At 44.1% G+C, this 23,185-nt stretch overlaps 1 protein-coding gene across 1 annotated transcript; it reads left to right on the forward strand.

Annotated features, from left to right (window-relative positions):
- The first annotated feature begins 333 nt into the window (after window positions 1–333).
- On the forward strand, window positions 334–21,370 carry CEP57 (centrosomal protein 57). The gene is made up of 11 exons (XM_086481740.1): window positions 334–363; window positions 5,700–5,856; window positions 8,818–8,997; window positions 9,320–9,441; window positions 10,299–10,415; window positions 15,537–15,614; window positions 16,742–16,846; window positions 16,997–17,077; window positions 17,432–17,676; window positions 18,868–19,012; window positions 20,870–21,370. Exons 1-11 carry the CDS (start codon window positions 334–336, stop codon window positions 21,104–21,106), a joined length of 1,497 nt encoding a protein of 498 aa, XP_086337866.1. The 3' UTR covers window positions 21,107–21,370.
- The last annotated feature ends 1,815 nt before the right edge of the window (window positions 21,371–23,185 follow it).

Below are 23,185 nucleotides of genomic sequence, written 5' to 3' on the forward strand. Positions count from 1 at the left end.
CCGTGTGCCGCACACGAATCCCGCGGCCGCTCGCCTCCTCCCCGCTCAAGCGATTGGCCGTAGGGGTCACACCGCCTCTGTTGGCGTGCCGCGTTCGATTGGCTGAGAAACGCCCTTCTTTTTATTTCATTGGTAGCTCGCGCGTCACTCAAACCTGAGTCTAGGACGGGCGCTCGTACTTCTTCGGGGTGGGGCTTACGCCCCTCTCCTTCTTTTCCATTGGCAAACCGGAGTGCCAGTCAAGTGGGACTGGCTCGGCGCGAAGGGCGCCGCCGCCGCAGGGGTGCCGCGCCTTAAAGGGACAGGCGCTGGCGCGGGGCTGCCCCGGCGGACATGGACGCGGCGCGCGGTCACCAGCGTTCGGTGAGGGCTCGGCGGCGCTGGGGGAGCGAAGGGAGCCCGTCCGAGCCCCGCTGGTGGGGGCCGGTGGGGCCTTCTCGGGCGTGTGGCGCTGCGGCGGCGGTCCCGGCGGCCGGGGAGGGGGAGGCGGGCCCGGGGATTTCGTCCTCGCCTTGACCCACCGGCGGGCGCGGGGGAGCCGTGGTGAGGGGAAGGGCGGGCGGTCCCGGTCCGGCCGCCGGGCACTTGGGCGGGAGCAGGGTCCCGGCGGGCCCCGGGGTCAGCTGGGGAGGGTGGGCGGGGAGCGGGGCCGGCGGCCTGCCCGCCCCCGGCGTGTCGGCAGTAGCGCAGGTGGCCGAGGCTCCCTCGTCTTTTAAGTGCGGTGCGTGCCTAGGGAAGCTCACCGTGTGTGCACGCGTGTTGCTTAAAAGCGACAGCCGAGGAGAAGGATGCTCTGCTATTTAAACCACCCCTCTTCCTGTCCCCGTCCTGGTGTCCGAGGAGTGTATTGGTAAGCGACTGGGAATAAAACGTTGCAATCGCGTTTATTTTCAGGAATAATTTGGGGTCATGACTTTGAAAACACCTGTTCCAAAGCCAGACGAGGCTCAATTAAGCAGTTGATGGTGCAATTACGGGTCAGCTACGCTGATACAGCAAGCTGTTGCTTCCCATGGGAGAGCTGGATTTAGCCTCTGTTTGTTCCTATTTGCGAGACAAAAATGGTGCCTTAAGCTGAGGTTTGACTTTAGTATATACCTGTGTCCTTAGGCGTGTGTGTGAGCACCTGGCAGATTTGGAGGTAACGCGTAGGTGGTTGCGTGCAGGGGACCAGAATTTCTTCATTCATGTTCCTCTCGAGGTGCTCAGCGTGGTGAAGCAACGGGACCCGCGTCTCTGCTGGTGACAGGTGGCATGAAGAAACAGAGGCTTGGCTGGTGTAAGCACAGCGGGCTGTGCAGAGCTGGGTGGATGGAGGCTGCCTGCCTCCACCAGATCGTCGCCTGCAATGGATGTTTCCAGTTGGGTTTCTTGTTTGACATTTTGGCTTGGTGTTTGTAGCACTCTGAAGTGAGGTAGCTGTTTGGTTGGGGTTTGCTGTGAGTAGCTGTGTCCTGTGCATGCTTTGGAGGAGTAGAGATGGTGCAAAGGATGCAGCATGATGGTGTGCAAGCTATGTCTTGTGAGGATTTGTGGTTCGGGATCTCAGTAGCTGCATGGTGAACACCCAGCTTGGTGTTCCCTGCTGTGTGTGTCTCCTCCTCCTCCTCTGCAGTGTGCTCCCATCTTTACACCTGTACCAGCAAGAGTGATGACAGAGTCATTTGAGGATTCCTGTATCCTTCTTGACTGGTATTTTTTCTAGCATGCATAGAGAAGGGTGCAAGAAAACTAGTTTTAGTCTTAAGTAGATTAATGTAGGCTGTTTAATTTAGTTAATAAAACAAAACTTTTAGGAAAAAAGTTGCCTACTAAAGACTTCTTGTATCTGTTGGGGGGAAAAAAAAAGACAAAATCAAACGTTACCCTTTCTGAACTTTGAAAATAGTGGCTTTTAATGCCTCTTTCACACTACAGCAGAAAATAATAATAAAAAATACTGTATTGTGCCAACATTTCTTTTTTCCCCTGTTTGGTGTAGTGGCTTGACTCAGTTAACTTTTTAATGTCTGCTTTTCACTAGAGATGTTACTTAAATTTAGAGCACTCCTGACTCAGGACTGTATCTGTATCAACCAGGCACAGACAGTGCTTAAGTCGGCCTCTGGGTGATAGGGGCTGTTCCAGCTTCCCTGCTCTCCCAGTAATAGAGCACTGGGGTATGAGGGCAGGCTGCTAATCGAGATTGTCCCTCCTAAACAGTCCCTTTTTCCAGTGCCAGAGTCCTAGTACCGAAGGCGCTGACTCTGTGCCTTCGTGCTTTTTTTTTTTTTTTTCCCTGCAGTTATTGCCTGAGAGATTTTCTGTATTTTTCTACCTCTTTGGTTCTACAGTTTGTTTATAAATCGTTATTTTTACTGTCCAGGGATCTAGCCCAGTTCTGTATGATAATGAGAAAAGCATAGAGCTTTTTTTTTTTTTCCTTACTGGAAACATTTGATGTACGACTGAGATCAATAGCCCTCTAGAAAGCTTTCCATGGTGTGCCGTATTTCTTTACTGCAACAGGGAGGTAGCAATGTTATGGTGGGTCGTTTTTACCATCTGCCCAAGTTGGTTGGTTTGAAAAATGTATCTTGCTGATTCTTACTTTAAAGCTTTCTATATGAGGTTATGTCTTTATTTATTTATTTATTTATTTTAATTTCCACTGTGGTTAGTCTTTGGGAGCTTCAGGAGATCACTGCATGCTACTGGTGTGTCAAGCTATCTCTGCTCTGTGTTTTTAGTGTTCCTTTTTGCATGCTTGAGTAGGCAGGTGATAGGCAATGGTAGCAGCAATGGATTTTGGAAGGTAATGTCCTCAGACCTGGAAGGTTAAATGTGCTCAGCTCGCTACACTGCCTAATGCCAGCGCACTTAGCTCCGTGTGGGACTGCTAAGCTGCTTTGTTTGCTATTATGGGGCTTTACTGTGGCGTAAGGAAGCAAAGACTAGGCAGTACCCAGAAAGAGAGGAGGTGTAGTTGGCAAATGTGGCCTAGCTGAGACTGAGAACAAAGACATAAAGTTCGCTGGTTTTCATATGTTGTTTTTTTTTATGTTTCAGGATTTTCCTGAGAATTGCAGCATGATGTGAGAATTTCCAAGAGCAGAAACAGACTTAAATAATTTTTAAATTACTTGAGAGATATCAAGGAGAAGAGCAAAGAATTGGTGTGATATTTGAGTCTGCGATATGTGATGGGAAATTCCTTGATGCTGTTTCATAAACTTTCTCAAATTTTTTACTCAGGTTATTTAGAAGGTGCTATTTGTGAAGTGGAATATAAACCAGTCTTTTGCTTAAACATACAAGGAAAATATACTTGGTAGCAAGTGATTATGTAGACTGAAGCAAAGAACGATTGCCTATACGATAGACAATATTTCAGCACAATTTTTTCAGTATTTATTTCAAACAGGTACCTGTATTGACTATTACACTGTTCAAATTAGTGCCTATACCCTGCAGCCAGCTGAAATTTAGAAGACGTGCAACTAGTCAAAAGCCTGTACTTGTTTTGCTTTGTGTAACTTTGTGTTCAAATGTTTGAGTATGCTAGCTTTTTCTTTCAGTTTGTTTGCTGTTGGCTAGAAAAATGTCACTTATGCCAGTAAAACCAAAAAAAACTCCCATAGTTTTGGGTTTTTTTTTGACGTAGTTATGTTTAATTCACAGACAAGATTTTACAGGTGAAACGTAAAGACATCTAGGAAAATTGTGATGCTGGCAGCCCTACTTTCATTTCAAACTGATTCCCCTTTTCTCTTGGCTGTTTCGTTTGAATCAATAGCAGATAGCATACTGATATTTGAACCCATAGGTACTGTCGTTGGGGTTGCTGAGGCTTACGTTGCCACTGAGATTCCATTGCATGCTGCATAAAGTACTGTGGTTTGCTTGGGTCATTTTTACTTCATTATTTGTGGTGGTTTTTTTTTTTTTAATTCTGTGTTCATCAATTCAACATCCTGTAATGCCAGTGGTGTTTTTGCAAGAGTGAGGTTTAGGTCTTCATGTTCACACCTAACAGGCTTTCATTCGGTTTTAAATTCCCACGTTCCAGTTAGACCAGTACAGCTGCTGAGCATGAAACAGTGTGTATATGCATGCATACAAAAAACCTGTTCAAAATATTTTTATGAATATATTCTTAATTAGGGATTAGCATTTTAATTGGCTTTCTGTGGTAGCAAAAGTTCTTGTGCAAATGCAGTTATTCCAAGAAAAGCAATTATGTTGTGTGGGAAAACATTATAAACACAAGCTGCAAAATATTCATAAAACTGCGTGTAGGAACAGTGATTGATACATTCAGAGTACTTAGGGTCCTAATTTTCTTGTCCGCAATGAATCACTTCATTTATAAAACGAAATTAGCTGTGTACAGGCTTTAAATAACTTACAAATTTTCTTAATTTTTTTCCTTGTGTCATTTTTCTTCCTCATAATGTGTTTTGGGCTGTTGTCTAATTTGGTGTGAGATAGTTACATAAATATTTTCTGTATTTTAATTTAGGTTGTGATATGCTCTCAATAATTGATATTTGCAAAAGCTTAAAAAAAACCCTGCCAAGATCAGTAGTTGCTCAGTTGACACCTTAGTGGAGTAAATGCTCTGTGGAAAGCTGCAGGAGCATTGCATCTGCCTGCAGCCCACTCCTCTCCTAGGTTACCTTCAGATTCTGTTGCTGAAGTGTTTAGTGGTGGATGCAGTTGAGAGAAATTACTCTAGCCTCTTAAAGTTAAGTATTCATATTTTATTTAATTCACGTACACAAATCAGAAAGCTTAGGCCACGTAGCCAGTTTTTGAGTCAAAACCATAAACACAGCATACAAAGTGCTGCGGCCTTGCTGCTCAGAAGAATCTTGTTAGAAAGCCCATGGTTTAATGGCGGCCTGACTGCGCAGCGTGTTCACAGCTAGGTGGTCCCTTCTGGTCTATCCAAACCTTCGGTGTGTTTTGGATGTTGCACAGTTGATGTAGACTGCTGGGAAATCCGCGGACTCTGTGGCTGTGTTTTTGAGAACAGCCTCAAGCTGATGAAACAGCACGTCACTGCTCAGAGGCAGAGGTACCTTACTGGCCGTGACCTGCAGCTGTTCTTGTGCTGATACCGCTGATCAGGTGTAGTCTAAAGTCATCAAAATGTGTCTGCTGGTGAGATTCAATCTATTTGTGGGAGGATAGGAAAGATGGGTTGAAGCCAGTGGAAAAGAGGGGTTGGGGCTAAGCAGCTGGGAGGGTGAGGTGAGGGGAGAGCGAGTCTCGTGCCCCATCTGCAATCAGGGAGCCGTTATGTTAGGTGAGTGGCTGGGGAACTGTGGTCCTAGGTGTGCTTTGTCAGGTTTGGCCACCTTAGTACAGTGTCTTCTGCACGGTGACTATAACCAGTAGTTAAGAAGGTGGCTATTTTCCTGCTAATTGTGTATTACCTTCTCACGATAAGCAAAAGACAGTGTAAGTAGAAAGCAAAAGTGGAAATTGGAAACTAGTATGGAAAAGTCATTTTCTTTATGATACTGTTTTTAGTGGAGGAGAGTTTGGTGTAAAAATGACACAGCCTAAGGCTGTAAGGAAAGAAATACAGCTTTTGAGGTATTAGTCTCCTGCAGCAATACTTCTACACATCATCTAATTGGATTCTACTTTTTGTTGTTGTTGTTGTGACAGAGAAACAAATGTGCTGAATAACAGCTTTGTTCTGTTTTCAGGACGATCTGCACAAAACTCATAACTCTGCATCAGCCACAGATGGACTCTCTACAACTTCATTTATAGAATATCCGAAGTACAAGCCATTCATTAATTCAGATTTGTTGCGCTCCCCACGGAAACCGGTAATTCCGTATCCCGAAAGCAACAGCAGAGGTAATAGTTCAGCGAAGTTGTTTTCTTACCTACGTCCAAATCATGTGGTGAAATACTGTTTGTCCTGTTTTGTAGGTCCTTTGCACTTCCCTTTCTGAAAGATACCTAGTGAAAAAAGGTCATCTTACAGCTGGAGAAAGATGCTCCCCTTCAGTAGCAGAGAGCTGTAGAATTGACTCAGTGCTTTGTCAAATTATCCTGACATATTTTCTTTGTCCCCCCTTCAGTCCTCCTCTCCCTCAGTCTTTCCTCTCCTGAGTTCACAGCTGAGTTTGAAATAAGGAGGCTTTAGTCCCCAGAATGGCTTGGAGCAAAGGAAGAGGTTTGGTCCTGTTGAAATGGGAAGGCTTGTCATGGACAAAGGGTGTGGCGAGAATATTTATCAGTGAAGACTTAGAGGATGCAGAAAAGAGTTCAGCCTAGTGCTGAACTGAGAGCTTACAACACCAAAAAGGGAGGTGATTTTACTCCCGTTTATTCCTGTTTCTAGGCTATTCCTTCTCCCTCCTTTCTTGTTTCTAGGCGATTCCTCTTGCTTGACATGAGCAAAAACACATTCTTGGTTAGTTTTCTGTTATTTCAGTGGATTGGCTTGTCATGCAATGAGATGTGCTCCAGAGCTGCCTTGGGTAAGTACAGGAGGCAGCACCGGGGGTTGGGAGGCTAGAGCAGGACCTGTCCTCTGATGTGAGCTGGTAGACTCAGAGTCATTGCAAAAATACTGCCTTTAAGACTGGAGTTGCATGGAGACTTAATGGTATGAAAAACATGATACTTTTTTCCTCATAGGGAGAAATGTGAGAAAGATTTAGGATTAATCCTAATATTACTCAGAATAAGTAAAGAATCAGCATGATAGCCTCAAGTCCCTGTTCCAGTAATGTAATTTGTGTCTGAATTGCTAGAGACTTTACATTAATGACCTAGTAGATGAAATCTCAATTCTCAAAGTGCTATTTAAAATGCAGTATATGCTCTCGTCAGCTCAGTGCTGTTGACACAAAACTAAAGGAGCCTTGTGACAGATGAAAAATGGGATCTGCAGGAAAGAGTTTCCTTATGAATTACTGATGCAGGTGTAGTTTTGTAGGTTGTGTTGCGTTTTTGCATTAGTGACAAACTTTTGGCTTCCAAGTTTTTACTTGGCAACTTTTTTCGAGCAGGGAATCTGCCAACTCTGAACTAAGTACGGGTGGAGGGAGACAATCTGATAAATTATATTGCTTTTTAATAATTATGAAATGTCTTTATTTTCAAAAAATGCTTAAGTAAATATGGATTTGTACTGAAAATCAAATCCGGTAGGCAGATGATCCAATGTCTTACTCTTTTGCATTTTTAAAAGCTATGCAAAAAAATGTTCTGGATTGTATATTTTAGTAAGTTTAAGGATATGGGAATTAACCTCAGATGGGAAAATAGATTTGATTGTTCTTGAGGGTCTTTACTGTTCCTCCCACGCCCCCCAAAAAAATCCTGTTGAAAAATCCTGAAATTGAATATAGTAAATTCTGCTATTTTAAATTTCTTTGTGTTGTATATGTGTGTGTCTTGGCATACGTTGTTGGCTTTAATAATCTAATAAGGATGACTGAACAATACTTGGCATCCTGTTGGGTTTCACCTTTGTTCATTGCTTGAATTGCTTCATTGGTGGTTTTTGTTAGTCATTATTGTAAATATACAGAGATTTCAACTTGGCTTTCAGGATAATGGTTTCCAAGCTTTTACAGTTTTAGCTATGCCCATTTCAACTGAATCCTGGTAGCAGTAATATAGAGAAGAGGGTACAGTTGGTGACCCTGATCTTGCAAACAGGGCCAAGTTATCTGTAACTTTCCCCATAACAGTGACTGCTGTCACCCACTTACTTAACAGGTACCTTAAAGCAGGTAGTGCTTATTGATGTGATACTCTAATGTGCTAGTCTGCATTTCAAGATTTGATGGGTTTTTACTCTGGAAAACTCATTCTGATTTTTTTTTTTGTAATCTGGTGCTCAAATAAGTATGCAGTCCCAACTTTTCTTGTGCTCGTACATTCGGGAATACAGGTGCATTCTCTCTCTAGAGTGGATTTAAGCACAAAGGAGTGGGCTAATGTGAGCTCACAGATTAAGCTGCTATATGAGCTGTCTGCGCAGATGTTCCTGTGTGTTACTTTAACAGGACTGTGTAGGGGAAAGGGCTTATGGTTGTGGTTCCCTTGGCAGAATTAAACAATACAGCGAAGAGACGTAATACGTCAGATTACCAGCAGATGGTCTAATTGCAGGGTGGTGTGAGTCCTATTACAAGTGCTTTTCTTTTTGTGGGGATGAATATATAAAGGTTTTGTTGAGTAATTGCTAAATTGGGGAACGGAACAGAAAAGAGGGAAGGTTGTTCAGCACAAAGGGGATGCATGTCTTGGGGAGGAGGAGGGGAACACAAGTGCTAAACCAGAAGAATTAAAAAAGAGCTGCCACTTAGAGAAAGAAACACAGTTAGAGCCCTTCTGATAGCTAACCTGTATTCTGCTCTGTGACCGTTCATGGGAACGTTGTGTTTATGTGTGTGTTGTGCTAGCATGCACTTGTAGAGGAAGAATAATTTAGAGACCTGCTGCTGTTTTAACTATCCAGTTGTGACCTTTCATTCCTTTTGATAAAGAGTCAGAAAGATGCACTGTTTACACTTAATCTACAGAACATTGACATGCCTTGCTCTGGGAAATGGGTGCATCTTTCCCAAATATTTCAGGTGAGGGTGTGCACCAAGGGCATCTATTTGTTTAAGACTAGTATTAAATCAGTTACTGTTTAAAGGGAAGCAGGTCTTAATTCCTGGAAGGAGTCTTGGATGTTGGTAAGGAACACTGACTTTCTTACATAATGTGCTTTTATAAAAATGTTTCAAGTTCAATGTTATCTTGAAGTGGTGGTTTAATGTTACCTAACAAAAGGTACTTGTTCAATTCCAGCAATATTTTCTGCTCTGAAGAATCTTCAGGAAAAAATTAATCGACTGGAGTTGGAACGGCTTCAGGCAGAGGAGAATGTAAAACACCTCAGCAGGGAAACCGCAGACTATAAAAAAATACTAAGTGAACAAATGCAACACAAAGAGCGTGACAAGACAGAAGTGTCAAAGAAAAATCAAGGTTGTTTGCAAACTTTATATAGATACCACAAAATACTGTTGTGGATGAAACTTGATTTTTATCAATGCATACAACTGTTTTCTTTGTTCAGCATCTTTTACTTTGCGGTGACACAGGGGAGTTGCAAAGAAAAAAAAAAGCATAAAAGCATAGAGTTTTGGTTTAGAGATTTGCATGCATACAGAAGTTCATTGGGCTTAATCTGTGAGTTTCTTTTGATGGTCCTTTCGTTGTTTGTTTTGGAACTGTGCTGAAAACAGAAAATAAAATCCCAGCAACAAGCAGTGTGTGATTTCACTTTTCTGCCTTCTGTTATCTTCAGAACTGGCTTCTCAGCTGGCAGCTGCTGAGTCTCGGTGCAGCCTGTTAGAGAAACAGCTGGACTACATGAGAAATATGATCCAGCATGCGGAAGATGAGAAGTCGCATCTCTTGGAGAAACAGGTGTGTTCTGAAGACTGTCTCAGGGTTAAATTATAAAGATCATTAACTATGTCATGATTTTTTGTAGTTAATAGCTTTAAGTGTGGATGTCTCTTTCAGATGGCCTTTATATACTTAGGTGTGGATAATTTCCTTACTGAAACTTCCTGGTCTTATCAGGACCCTGTATTTTCTGCCTTTTGTGCACTTGTCTGTAAGGTGATACCAGGCTCTGGTATTAGTAAGAATTGTTTGCTTCTGTGTGATTGGCTTCCTGCAGTAGCTCATCCTTATCCCTTGGTGTTATACCCATGTGCCACTGCAAAAAACCCCTCCCTTTCCTGTTTATACCCTTCAGGCCTTTGGAGATTTTCTTTCCTAGTACTGCTTCTGCTAAACTGGGGCCGAAATTCTGATTCTGTAGAAATCATAGTAAAATTTCTGTTTCCCACTATCAGTGACTGTGAGATTTGCCTTTTACCTAAAATTAACTTGAATTTTGTTTTATAGGAGTATGGATCACATAGTGTTTGTTTGTTGGTCCCTGTGGCTGTTCTATTTCAGTCTATTAAATAGTTACTGAAGGGAAAAAAAAAATAAGAAAGCTGTCTGTAATAGCTGAGTAATGGGGGTTTGGAGGGAGGAGAGACTCTGCAGAATTTTCTCACATCTGAATCTGGTTAACTCTGAAGTTCCCAGCGCTGGATCAGTGGTGCAGTTGCTCCCTAATCATAGCACCATTTAAAACTGCACGGAGGAAGCAGTGGTTTCTTTGGACTGTTTGTGGGCCTCCTTTGTGCTGCAGGCACAAGGCTTGCTATAGATGGTCTCTTTTTATCGTGCTTATAATTGTTTTGCTTTTAATTTCTCCCTTCAAGGGTTCGTTGGAGAGAGATCGACTTCTTGATCAATCACATGTTCAGTCTAAATTGGAAAAGCTGGATATGCTGGAAAAAGAGTACAGCAGACTTACTACGATGCAGTCCATAGCAGAGGTCTGTCATTTGTACTGGATACTCTTACCACATTTATCTTGTTTATTGTAGTCAGCGCTTTATAGCTGTAGGTTAGTAATAGAGCTGAGCAAAACTTTGTACTGTACAGGAAGACGTGGCTAAACATCTTTTTAAAGCTCAAGTGTTGTAAAAACTTCAAGTTATTGCTGAAAGTCTACGTGTCCAGGTAGACTTTAGGTCACTACGCACTACAAGAGGTGGAGTTTTGTTAAGCCTTAACGGTGTATGTTGGTGTTCCTCTTCTGTGCTCAGTTGGTGCCTGGGCATGTAGGATTGCGGGCATTCCTAAGCGCTCAACTAGCAGTTGTCTTCTGTTATGTCCCAGACTTTACTTGACTTGTGCAGGTTTAGTGTGTGTGTTCTTTTAGCCACTTACACGCCTCCTTAAGAAATACATTTTTTAATTATTTTGCTTGCAGTATTCTGGAGCCTGACCTTGCTAGGCCTCCAGCACTAGCTGGCTGTCAGTGGGTTTGAACCAATCTGCCTCTGCAGGATTCATTTTGAGCACGTAGCTTCTAAAAGTTCAGCACGACCGTGTTTGATCATACTCTTTCTGTGTACCACCTGTGGTGTTGGCTTCTGAAGTCCAGTCCACATTCTACCTCCTTCTGCTGCCATAGAGAGACCACAAGACTCTTGAGCTACAGAGGGCTTAACGAGGGAGAGGCTTCCGCCAGCAAATTCCCTCCATCCAAAAGGGGCAGATGGTACATAATTAGATTGGGGTATTGAGGACAGCTCTGGACTCTATCAAAATTGTCGCCTTGCTACCCTGCACGCCAGCCCTTACCAGGTGCTGAAGCAGATGGTGTTTTTCCAGGAGTGCATAAGGAGATGCTTGACAGTAGTAACAAATCTGTAGTTGGTTGGCCTACTGCAGGACCTTTAGACACTACAGCTATTCCCGGGAGTCCCTGACCCAAGGCAGCTGTAACAAGCTGTTTAAGATCTTGACACCCCATTTTGTTAAGCTGCATTTATGGAGTGAAGGTGCCTGTGCCATTTACCTGGGCCAAGCTCTTTCAAAGAGAGATGAGTGTCTCCTGGGCCTTGCTCACTGAACGTAGCAGCAGGTTCCTCCAGGGTCAGGGTTGAAATAACTGGTTCAGCAACAGGAGTTCCTTTCTCGAGGGATTTTACCAAGTTTTTGACTGGTAGCAGCTGGAGTTTGGTGAGGCTGGGTTGTTTGTCTTTTTGTGCCTGGCTAGTGAACATAATTTCAGCATAACAGTTGTTTGTGTTTTGGTTGGTTGTTTTTTTTTTTCCTGGATCAAACTAGATGTCTGAATCTTTGATATATTTAGGAATAAGTAGCTGTCACAACTAAATCTATTTTAGTGGAGCTTGGTGTTCAATTCACACAGTTTTGAATCAGTCTGAGATGAATCTGAATTTAGTTCTGACTAAAGGTCACTTTTCCTTGTGGTCACTTTGCTGTCGTGAGCCGTTTTCTGATTGGCAGGTCTGTCTGCCTCTGTGCTTGCAGCTGTGTTTCTATGTGAGCATCCATGTGCGAAGTGTTCCCTTATAATCCTGAAAAGGTGCCTGCAGGCTTTGCTCAAAACAGTCGCATCTGTTGCCTCTTTGATCTCTGCTTCAGTTGTGGCAAGACCACAGGAACATTTGCAAGTTTAATTTGAAGCAAGAAATAGATAAGACTATTTCTATACATGGTGTGCTGAAACGGATGGAAAGTGGTGAGATGACTACTCATGGGTGAGCAATGATTTAATTGCCTCTGATTTCAGACACTCTGCCAGAGCACAAGTTGTATATGGGTCTTCCTGAGAGCATTTAATCTCTGCAAAGCCACTACCTGGCCTTATAAGTATCACCTTCAACCAATTTGCCAATGTTAATATTGGTTGTGAAAAGGAAATGCTGAGACTCTCATTCATGTGAAGTGTTTGTAATTGGAGTACTTGCCTCAAAAGCATTTTCTTGTGTATTTTTGTTGCGACTGTAGTCCTGCAGTTCAGTCTCTGGATAGCTGACTTCATGAACATGTCTATGTGTGAGGATGGAGTTAGGGGATGGGGTTGTACCCTAAAAGTGCAGTTTGGGCTCTGGTCTTATGTGTGGCCAGATGGCCAGAATTTGACTGTATGTGTAGATGACAGGTTTTGAAGAACTCTAGTTGGTAGTAATCGATCTCTCCTTAATGCTACAATGAGACTTAATAAAACCCCGCCATTCTGTGAACAACAGAAGTAGTGAATCCTCGCATCCTGCTGTGGCTGTGCACTACCTACACCTCTAGTTTTTCCTCCATCCTCTAATTGCCAGGTGGTGAGATGTAGCACATGCCCTGTTCCAGCTGGGTATATGCTGACTGCTCAGCTGTCAAGCAGGTGCTGATTTGCAAGGTAGTGAAGCACAGAGGTAAAAGGTATCTTCACACTGGAGACATTTCCTCTCTGGTGGAACTAATTTGGATGTTTATACCAGCAGCCAAGTTTTAAAAAATTCAGGTGTTCTTTATCTTTGAGGTTTCATATATTTCTGCTGTCTTTGGTTAAAGTTGTTTGAGGGATGGGATGCCATCCTGATGAGAAGTGGTCCTGTGTGAACTTCATGAGGTTCAACAAGGCCAAGTGCAAGGTCCTGCACCTGGGTTGGGGCAACCCCAGTATCCGTACAGGCTGGGGGATGAAGGGATTGAGAGCAGCCCTGGGGAGAAGGGCTTGACTGTGCTGGTGGGTGAAAAGCTGGACATGAGCTGGCAATGTGCACTTGCAGCCCAGAAAGCCAATTGCATCCTGGACTGCATCCACAGAAGTGTGGCCAGCAGGTGGAGGGAGGTGATTCTGCCCCTCTGCTCTGCTCTGGTGAGACTCCATCTGCAGTGCTGTGTCCAGCTCTGGGGCCACCAACACAAAACAGACGTGGAGCTGTTGGAGCAGTTCCAGAGGAGGGCCATGGAGATGATGAGGGGGCTGGAGCACCTCCCCTGTGAGGACAGGCTGAGAGTTGGGGTTGTTCAGCCTGGAGAAGAGAAGGCTCTGGGGAGACCTTATAGCAGCCTTCCAGTGCTTAAAGGGGGCCTGCAGGAAAGGTGGGGGCAATCTTTTTAGCAGGGCCTGTTGTAATCAGACAAGAAGTAATGGTTTTAAACTGAAAGAGGGCAGATTCAGACTGGATATAAGGAAGAAGTTTTTTACAATGAGTGCAACTGTGGCACAGGCTGCCCAGAGAGGTGGTAGAAGCCCCATCCCTGGAAACATTCAAGATCAGGTTGGACGGGGCTCTGAGCAACCTGATGTAGTTGAAGGTGTCACTGCCCATGGCAGGCAGGTTGGACTAGATGGCCTCTAAAGGATCCTTCCAACCCAAACTGTTTGATGACTCTGTGGCTCTGTGAGTGAGGTGATTGCATGAACCTTAATTTCCCTTAGAAAACAGGGAAAAATAGACATTGAAATATTTTATGTCTATTTTTTATTAAAACTTTTTGCAGCAGCTACTCGTGCCTGAGCAGAGTGTTTTAGGCAGCCCAGTGCTGACCTGCAGCACGCTTTATGCTGTGCTACCTTACATGACGGGCAGCGTGGCTGGGCAGTGTCTGTGTTCACTGGCAGCTGGCCCTCTGGCCTCTCCCTCTCAGTGATGGACCAGTAATCCACATAACAACTACTTTTATAAGCAAGAAAAAAAAAATCATTTGGGAATGTGACTTGGATAGGTGATTTCTAACAGGGTCTGTCACTGATGACACAGTAAGATACACTCTTGCTGTGCAGTTTGAGCTGCACACTGCAGCTAAGCAGCTGGCTGAGTGAATACTTCATTCGTTTTAGTATAAAAGCCTTGGCCCAGCTTCATGTCAGTCTTCAGTTCAGACAGAAGATTTGCTTTGGTATTTTCATATTAGAAATTCTGTCATACTTTACAGGTTAAAGATCTCTGTGAGACTGACCACATGGAAATCAAGAATTGTGCCATGTGCTGTAAAGGGCAGGAGATGATTTTAAGTTACCTGGAATATATTAGATTTGAATGAAAAAAAAAAAATAGTCAGAAGGGGTTTTTCTTATTCAACAGAAAATGTTGGTTCGTTATATAGTGCCTTCGCCTTCAATGTTTGTCCAGGGTTTTGCCTTGTAACACCTTTGTCTAACAGCTGTTTACATTAATCTTGCAGTTAATGCTTAAACAAAGCAGAATTGAAGTATTTACTACTTCATTGAAGTGGGTTTACCAACAAATGGGAGCATACAAATATAGCTGTTACTGTGAACTACCTGCTGCTCTGCCTGAAGTTTGATTAGTGGCTCTGTGAATCATCAGTCTTTGGGGGAAGAGAAGGGAAGTTGTTTTGTGTCCTGGAGGTCTCTGGATTTTTTTTTTAACTCTGTTGTATGAAATCAGAATGTTATTTAATAACTTGCATGTTGGGAGTTTAAGTAAGTGTATCCTGCTTAAACAAGGTTTTCATCTTGTTGGAGGGATAACAAAGAAATGTGTGCCTTTCCCTTAACCCTATTCTTTGAAAAGGGCTTTCAAAAGAGTTCTTACAGGTTTTTACTGTAAGAAGATGAAATCGCTTCAGTGTTGGTTAAAGATATAGCAGAGGCATCATAGAAACTTTCCTCCCTCTTTATTAGGAAGGTGGCTACATGTTCAAAAATTCCTCTCTTGTAGGTTTTTAAGTTACAGATATTAGCAAAAATACTGCTAGTGGTCTGAATAAAGCAATTCTTCCCTCAGCTTATAATGATATGTGATATATACCTTTGTTAGCCCTTCTGTAGTACAAAATCTTTCAGGATAATGTACACTAAACAACCTACTTTCCAGGTTTTTTTACAATGGAAGTGAAAGACAGGCTTGTATGTGGCTCTCCCTGTAGCTGCGACTTAAATTCAGATACCAACTGCAGAAGTAAAAATAGAAAAATCAATTAAATTTTAAGCATAAGCACTCAACTGCTATATTTATGCCTATACAGACAAAATATCTGCAGTCATTCTAATGCTGAAGTCTTCCCTTAGCTTTAAGTCCTAAGTTAACTCGTATACTTTTGCTCAAGCTCTTCGCTTCAGGAAAAAAAGAATTGTTTCATTAGTAACGCTATTATTTTTGTTCAACTTCGACTAGAAAAAAATGAAAGAGCTGGAACAGAAGCTTCAGGAGGAAGAACATGCAAGGAAGCTTGTTCAGGAAAAAGCAGCTGAGGTAACCAACAGGAAATTTCTTTTGTACTGGTATGCATTGTAATTAGCTCTTCCTTTCCATCAGCTTTTCAACTAAACTTGCTGGAAGTGCCTCCCATATACAGAATAACGAAAACCTTGGTTTAGGTTTGGTTTTGTGGTTTTGTTGGGTTTTTTTTTTTCCCCTGCTCTCTGTGGTGCCGAATGTTCTGAAGTTCTCTGAGCTTTTTGGAAACCTTTTTCTTAGAGCACCTGTGCACTGAAGCTTGATTTCTTCAATAAAATAAGCTAGTTGGAAAAGAGGAGTAGAAATCTAGGTGTTAATTCAGACTAATTCATAGTTGAGGATGTGTGAAGATCTCTGCTTTACGTAGATCAAGGTCAAGTGTGCTCCCTTGTTTGTAATTGTAAGTAGAAATACTGTAGGGGACAGCAAAAAAGAGCCAACATAGTATTGGTTATGAGCCGGTAAGGACACTGGTCTTCTAACCTTGACGTGTTGTGTCATTGACATGCATTGTACGCTGAAGACGTATGTAGGTAACGTGTTAGGCTCTAGCATTAACCTTTGCCGTGAGCTGGGGGGAGGGTGTCTCAAAGTAATCATGAATAATTGTTCTGTGAGTGCTTCTCGTTGAGATTGGTTAGGAGGTGATTTCTGCAGCTATGGCATAGCTTCCTCTTGGGAGGAAGAGCGAAGCGTATAGAACTCACTGTTGACAATGAGACCCTAACCTTAACTCTTGCAATAGCTGGTTTGGGTTGGGGTGTTTTGCTGTCTAGCAGAACAGTCGTCTGTTAACTATATGCCACAGGATCAATTGATCAGGGTTGGGTGCCTTAACTTCCCCAATATTTTTGTCAAGCGTAAAGCACAGCTGGTGTTTTGGCACTTGCCTGCATGGGTGTAATGCAGTTAAGACTAACTCTCTAACCTACTAGGATTAGCAATGAGTAGTGCTACCAGAGGGAGTATTCTTATTTAATGTTTAAATTGACCTTGGACTGCAAAAGCATCCTAAAAGCTTGCGGCACTTGCTTTCAGGAGCCTGTATTTTAAAAATTCTGGTTTCACAATTCTCATCTTACTCTGTCTCTGGGTATCTATTAATATAATTCCAGTAACTGCCCTTACTCTCTCAATTAAAGCTTCAGACAGGCCTGGAAACCAACAGACTACTGATTCAAGCAGCATCACCATTGCTTTCTCCAAAAGCAAGAAAACCCAGGAAGAAACCTAAGCAGCCAGAGAAGGTAACATGGGGGGAAGAGAAGGGCAACCACTGAGGAGTTAAACAAGGTTGTGTGCTTGCAATCAGAAGGTAGGTTGCCCCTTTTATTACAAAGCAAAGGGAAAGTGGGTTTGCTGTAGTCATCTTGGATTTCTCTCTTCTTTCTTTCCAGAAATGCTCTCTTACAAGCCGTCTCACCGCGCAGCCCCATTACAGACTGTGTCTGGGTGATGTACCCTTTGTAGCTGGGAAGGTGAGCTGCTTAACTCCAAACCTTAAGGCTCAGTAGCTGCAGCTCCTTAAGTGGCTTTGGCTTGGTGCACTCCTGACACCCAGTGGTCAGATCATTTAATTTTCTTTGACTCTCTTCCAGTTTGTCTTCAGAAGGCTTGCTGAGTATCTGTAACTTGCTGAAGTGGCATTTCCAAAACCAGGTCTTCTCTATGCTGCTTGTCAAGCTGTTCTTGTTAGTGCACATCCATTCAAACAAAAAATACATTCTTGGTAGCAAATAACAAATGTTACTGTTTCTAAATGTTCTCCAGTATTATCAAGTAGGTTGTTGACAATGCCATTTAAAAGAAGTCTCTTCTACTTTTCCTTCCAGTCTACCAGTCCCAGTCACTCAGTTGGCGCCAACGTGCAACATGTCCTGCACCTGATGAAACAACACACAAAAGCTTTGTGTAACAGTCGTGTGGTGAATGATACTCCGCTAGCAAAGTCCATCAGTACCGGTCACCCTGCCAGCAAAAGCAGGAAGTCATCTCCGCCAAAAGAATCTTCTTCCTCCCAGGAAGAGCTCTCAGAAGTGCTGCTGACTTTACAAGATGAATTTGGGCAGATGAGTTTGTGAGTTTGGCATATTCTCCACTGCGGGTTATGGATGTTGATATTTTTGACTTTTACTTTAAAGTTGGAAGGTGTAGCTTGAGAAAGGAGTTAGTTTTAGGAAGGCTCTCGCATATAATCTCTTTGCTCTACTGCCTGCACAGGCTGTGGTTTCTCCTTGTAGTTAAAGACAGATTCTGATGAGCAGTCTGGACTCCCTACCTGTGTTTATATGCAGCAGCACTGAATGCATAAAGGGGTAGGGGGGAAGTGTGGTAGCAGCCCCTGATGCAATGGACAAATACTCCACTACAGGACAGCTTTACTGGTCATTTTGCTTGTCCTGGTTAACAGAATGTGAATTGTTACCCTACTGCACAGCTGGAGAGGATACAGGTACACGAAGCTGTAGCTGAATGAGTGCTGACATCATGCCCTCAGGGGGTTACATTTGGTCATTCTGAATGCGTGATTTGAATTTTAAAGCTACTTACGTCATTGAGACTTAACGTTGCAGCAGCCTGCCACTGGGATGTGCTGCTGTAATAATCATAGAATCCTTTAGGTTGGAAAAGACCTTTAAGATCGTCAGGTCCAACCATTAACCAAGCACTGCCAACTTCACCAGTAAACCACGTCCCAAAGCACCACATCTACATGTTTATCAACACCTCCAGGGGTGGTGACTCCACCATTTCCATGGGCAGCCTGTTCCAATGTTTGACCACTCTTTCAGTAAAGAAAATTTTCCTAATGTCCAATCTAAACCTCCCATGGCACAATGTGAGGCCATTTCCTCTCATCCTATTGCTTGTTACTTGGGAGAAGGGACCGACCCCCACCTCACTACAGCCTCCTTTCAGGCAGTTGCAGAGAGCGATCAGGTCTCCCCTCAGCCTCCTCCAGGCTAAACAACCCCAGTTCCCTCAGCCGCTCCTCATCAGACCTGTTCTCCAGGCCCTTCACCAGCTTCGTTGCCCTTCTCTGGACACGCTCCAGCACCTCAATGTTCTCCTTGTAATGAGGGGTGCAAAACTGCACACAGTGCTGGTAACCAGCAGAACTGTTCTTACTGGTTCATTATGGCCTGTTGAACATGGCTGGCTGCTGGTGCTATGGTTTCCTAAGGGTGTTACTTCTGAACTGGGTGTACAAGCACTAGAAGCCAAGGGGTTCTGATGCAAACTTTGTCCTGTCTCAATTCTGTGCTAGTGATCACCAGCAGCTGTCAAAGCTTGTCCAGGAAGCCCCAACGATTGCAGTGAGGGAAGATCTGGAGAAAGAACTTGAGGTGTTGGTGGAAAAGATGGAAGCAAAGGCAGACCAGATCAGCAAAGTCCGGAGGCATCGGTTGCAAGTGAGTTACTTTTGGCCGTGTTCATGCTTCTGTAGAGTTGCTGTCTTAAGTTCAGGTGGTTTTTTGCATTCTATCCTCATTTAGCAGTAATTGAATAAAGCAGAAATAACGACTGTAGGGCAGTAGTGTCTAGCTGTAGCTCTGATGCCCCAAAGTGAGCCTGCATACCTCCATCTTTCTATCCCAGTATTTCTGCAGGAGTGTCCCTTCTGTCTTACCATGTCACCCTTGTGCCCACTCTTCACCCTGTCCTGGGCAGAGCTGTCACATCTGTTCTTGCATTGCATTTTGCACTCCTCTCCTCTCCAAAGCAGAGAAAAGGCTGCCCACTGTACACAGCAGATCCCACCGCTGCTGAGTTCTGCACACACAGCAGGGGTTGGCTGGGCAATGCACAAGATGGGGAACAGCGAACAGGACGGAAAGGTGCGAGTCTGCTTCCTGGGCCCCCAGCGGTCTGTGTGGGAAACACTTCTGGTCGGATATCCGAGGTGTCAGGAGATCCCTGTGTTCTGGGCAGCCATGCTCGCTCCTGGCATGTCAGACAGCTGTGCTGCGCCAAAGCAGCCGCTTCACGTGAGGTCCCTGGTGACAACCAGCTGCACAGGTAGTGGGGGAACGCCCGCCTGAAATGCTGTTCTTCATACGGAACTTACAGGAACCTGCCCTGTCTTTTGAGAGAGACCTAGATTTCTGGGGTCTTTCACTGTTGAGCTGAATCTTTTAACATTCTCCCTTGCTTGGAGTGAATGACCTATTTATGTTTTGAGTCACATTTTATAAAACCTGAAATCTCTGTTTCAGTTTAAAACAACTTTCAAAATGCTTTGAATGGTGTAGCCTGTTCATTCAAAGCTGTAAAACCTACCGATTCCATATTTTCTGTAATCTTCATTCATTTTAGTGAATTTCTTCCAAAGAGCTTAACCCCACGTGTTTAATCTGGTTGAGTTCACATGAACCAAGGTTCGCCCTTACCTGACATGATTATACACAGAACATGTGCTGAGAGCACTGCTGCTGACACCCGGAACGGACCCGCCAAGTGTTTTCGGTTGGGAGCAGTGCTCACCCTTGAGCTCTCAGGACCCCAGAGGAAGCGTTGCAGGGAAACAGATGTGCAGGAGCTCCCGGTAGTGACGACCGTGCATGTGCCGAGGCGTCTGACGGGCTGTGGGCGAGAGCTGTAGGTCAGGATTCGGGCAAACTGCTGCATGCTCGAGCGTGGGGGAGGGAGCAGCGCTGCCTCCAGGGAGGGGAGCTACGGACGCCCGTGTTGCTGTTTGAGAGCAGGGCGTGCCCGCGCCGTGATGGGCCAGCGCCCGCTCAGGCTTCCGCCAGCTCCGTCCCTGCTGCCGAGCTCAGTCTTGCAAGCTGTGATACGTAGTGCTGTGGGGGATACCAGCTCTTCACCTCAGCACAGCTCTGGTGGTGTGCTTTTTAAAGCCACATCTCTGACAGTGACTAGCTAGTAAAATCACTAGTGTGTATGTAGAAAAACTTGTTTTCTGCTTGGTGGGTTTTTTTTTCTTTTAATCACTGGATGTGACTATGACAAATCAACTTTTTGTCATACATAACTTTTTCTGTTGGATTCATAATGGAGATGTTCCCCCAGTTTTTAAGGAGGTAACCCAATTGCTCAGACAATAGGCTGAACACAGTTCTATAGATGCAAATGTAGCAATGCTGTGTAAGGAAAATAAAATATATGTATTATTCGGGGTGACTTGGAAGTATCTGTTTGCTTAGTTGGACGAGACAAGTGGTGGGATACTTCATCTGTCTGGAAGAATTGCCCAACATAAACTGCAACAAGGTCACTGCTTCATGTTTTTCTTTGGGCTTCTCTTTCAGCTAGAGAGACTTAAGAGAGAATTCAAGTCCAAAAAGACTTCTGCTAAACAAACAAAAGACAGCAGGTTCCCTGTTAGTGAGGTTAAAGTGACAACTACAGTAACCACAAAAGGAAAGAACGCCGGCCCCATCAAAGTGAAACCTGGAGAGAAGAGTCGGAAGAACCTTCAGTTGTTGAGAGACATGCAGACCATACAGACCTCGCTACAGAAAGACGACATCAGCTGGGACTACTGACCGTCCTGCTGGAGATGTTCTCGAACCATCCTGGTCAAGCTTCCTGGATGTAAAGCAGCTGCCTTTCCTGCCCCGTGGAAGAGACTACTGTACGCTAAGTGCACTTTTGAAATACAGGCCCTTAACTCCCCATCCCCGGGTCTGGTTGTATATATTCTGGTCTGGCTTAAAACACATCCCATTTGTAAGGTACCCAGCCACTGAGCCTAACCATATGTCTCCACCAGTTCGTTTCGTGTTATGGTTCCAGTGGTCCCTCCATCTTCCTCCAAGCACTGCACAGTTACGTGGGTTGGGGGGTGTTGCTGTTGCGCTGGTTGGCTTCTTGAGGGGCTGCTTCTCGAAACCGATGCTGTGACCAGGCTTTTGTCAGGGCTGTTCTGTGCGCGGCTGCAACTGCTCGGGCTCTGAGAGTGTCTGAGGGGGAACCTTTGGAAGGTGCTCCGGAGCTCTCCTCAAAAAGCTTTTGGCAGCGTTGTCTTAGCATTAATAGTGGTGGATGTTGAAGTACTCCAAAAAGGAGCAAAATTATTTTTCTGGAGTATTTTGCTTAATGATTGATTGAATTCTTTTCAAGTCTGAAGAGTGACATTTTTCTACAGAAATCCTACTTTATGAAAAAGCTGTAGAATGGGGGGATATCCCCTCTCCCCTAGTTCACAGCTTTGGGTGGTAAAGGAGTGAGCAACCCCCAAGTGTTTTAAACTGCAAGTGCCTCAATCATGCCATTCAGTCCTGGCATCTTGCTTTTAACTTGAAATATGTGCTTCGAGCTCTCTACTTCGGCAGTGGTGCAATTCATTTTGCACTCTGACTTGCACAGCTGAGTAAATGTTATTTATTATGTTAATAATGTAAAGGATTTCCTATTAATGGAATGTATAGAAGGCCCAGATTACCTGTTTATACAGTTGAAAAACAATAAAGCCAGCTTGCCTGTTGAATGAACCATGGGAAAGCTGCACTGCCTCTAAATTAACTGGATGGTTGCTGCAGCACCATGCCACATCCAGTGTGCTTTTTGGGGTGACACGACCTCTCCCTGGGCAGGGTGAGGAAGAGGAGCTGTGAGCAAGGTGAGGCCCAGAGCTGAACAGGCTGGGAGCGCTACAGGGTCAACATGGGCAGAAGAGGCTGGAGTTTCAGTTTTCTGTATGTGATCCAGCCGGCTTGCCTCTGAGGCATGGGAGGTTTTAGCTGTGAGGGGAGAGGTCAGAAGCTGTTAACTAGGCCTGGAGCTATCCCCCCTAATTTCATTTACGTCAGGGGCGTGGGCTCAGGAGTGTTTTAGGCTCTGTGTGTGGTACGTACAGTGAGTGCAGTGCCCAAGCTGGAATTAAGGGGTGAGGGCATCAAGGAGCAGGCACTGAGTCGATCCCACATCCTCCCAGTGAATTTGGGATGAGTTACATAGACAAATGTATATCCTCCTTTTAGATGGATGTTACTGTGCTAATGCACTGTAAAGTATTTTGTAATATTGAGCAGCTAAGCACTGCATCTGTATTGATACTGGTCTGTACAGGATAACAGAAACTTGTCCAAAGATAAATTTTTTTCTCCTGTCATTCTAAATTTCTGAGTTTGAACATTAGCATCTTGCCAGACCGTCTGAAGAAGAATGGGAGAGACTTGGATTTGACATCCTAAATTTTTATTACTATTTGCATGTCCTACACGTCCTCTGGAGAATCACAGAGTTGAAAATAAGAGCACAGGAACTTTACCCATTTATCAATTTTTATTAGCGTTAAGGAACCCAAACAGCCTTCATCAAGAAACAAAATATACACACGTAGTCAATCTGCTAATATAGAATAATGCTATGACCCATCTTCTGTAGTGATTGTACGTAAGAGCAGATCTGCCCTTCAACCTTAAAGCAAATCCAAGTCCTTCAGAAGGTGTTTTGTGTGGATTCTTTGCGCTGTCAAACCGTCATGTCTCAGGCCACCCTATAACAAACACAGCGATGCTCTACAGCCCGTCACTCATTCTGTCAGAAGGTGGCTGTGAATTTCTCTGTATGTACTGAGACACTGCGGTAGAGCAGGCAGAAATGGGGGGAAATTATTGTTA

The sequence above is a fragment of the Leptosomus discolor genome, chromosome 1, assembly GCF_034619465.1.
Source record: "Leptosomus discolor isolate bLepDis1 chromosome 1, bLepDis1.hap2, whole genome shotgun sequence".
Classification (NCBI taxonomy): domain Eukaryota; kingdom Metazoa; phylum Chordata; class Aves; order Leptosomiformes; family Leptosomidae; genus Leptosomus; species Leptosomus discolor.

Excerpts from the sequence above, each read along its gene's own strand:
- CEP57 (XM_086481740.1), top strand. The coding sequence starts at position 334 with ATGGACGCGGCGCGCGGTCACCAGCGTTCG. Across the intron at positions 5,857-8,817 it reads TCCCGAAAGCAACAGCAGAG|CAATATTTTCTGCTCTGAAG; the intron begins GTAATAGTTCAG and ends GTTCAATTCCAG. Across the intron at positions 8,998-9,319 it reads AGTGTCAAAGAAAAATCAAG|AACTGGCTTCTCAGCTGGCA; the intron begins GTTGTTTGCAAA and ends TGTTATCTTCAG.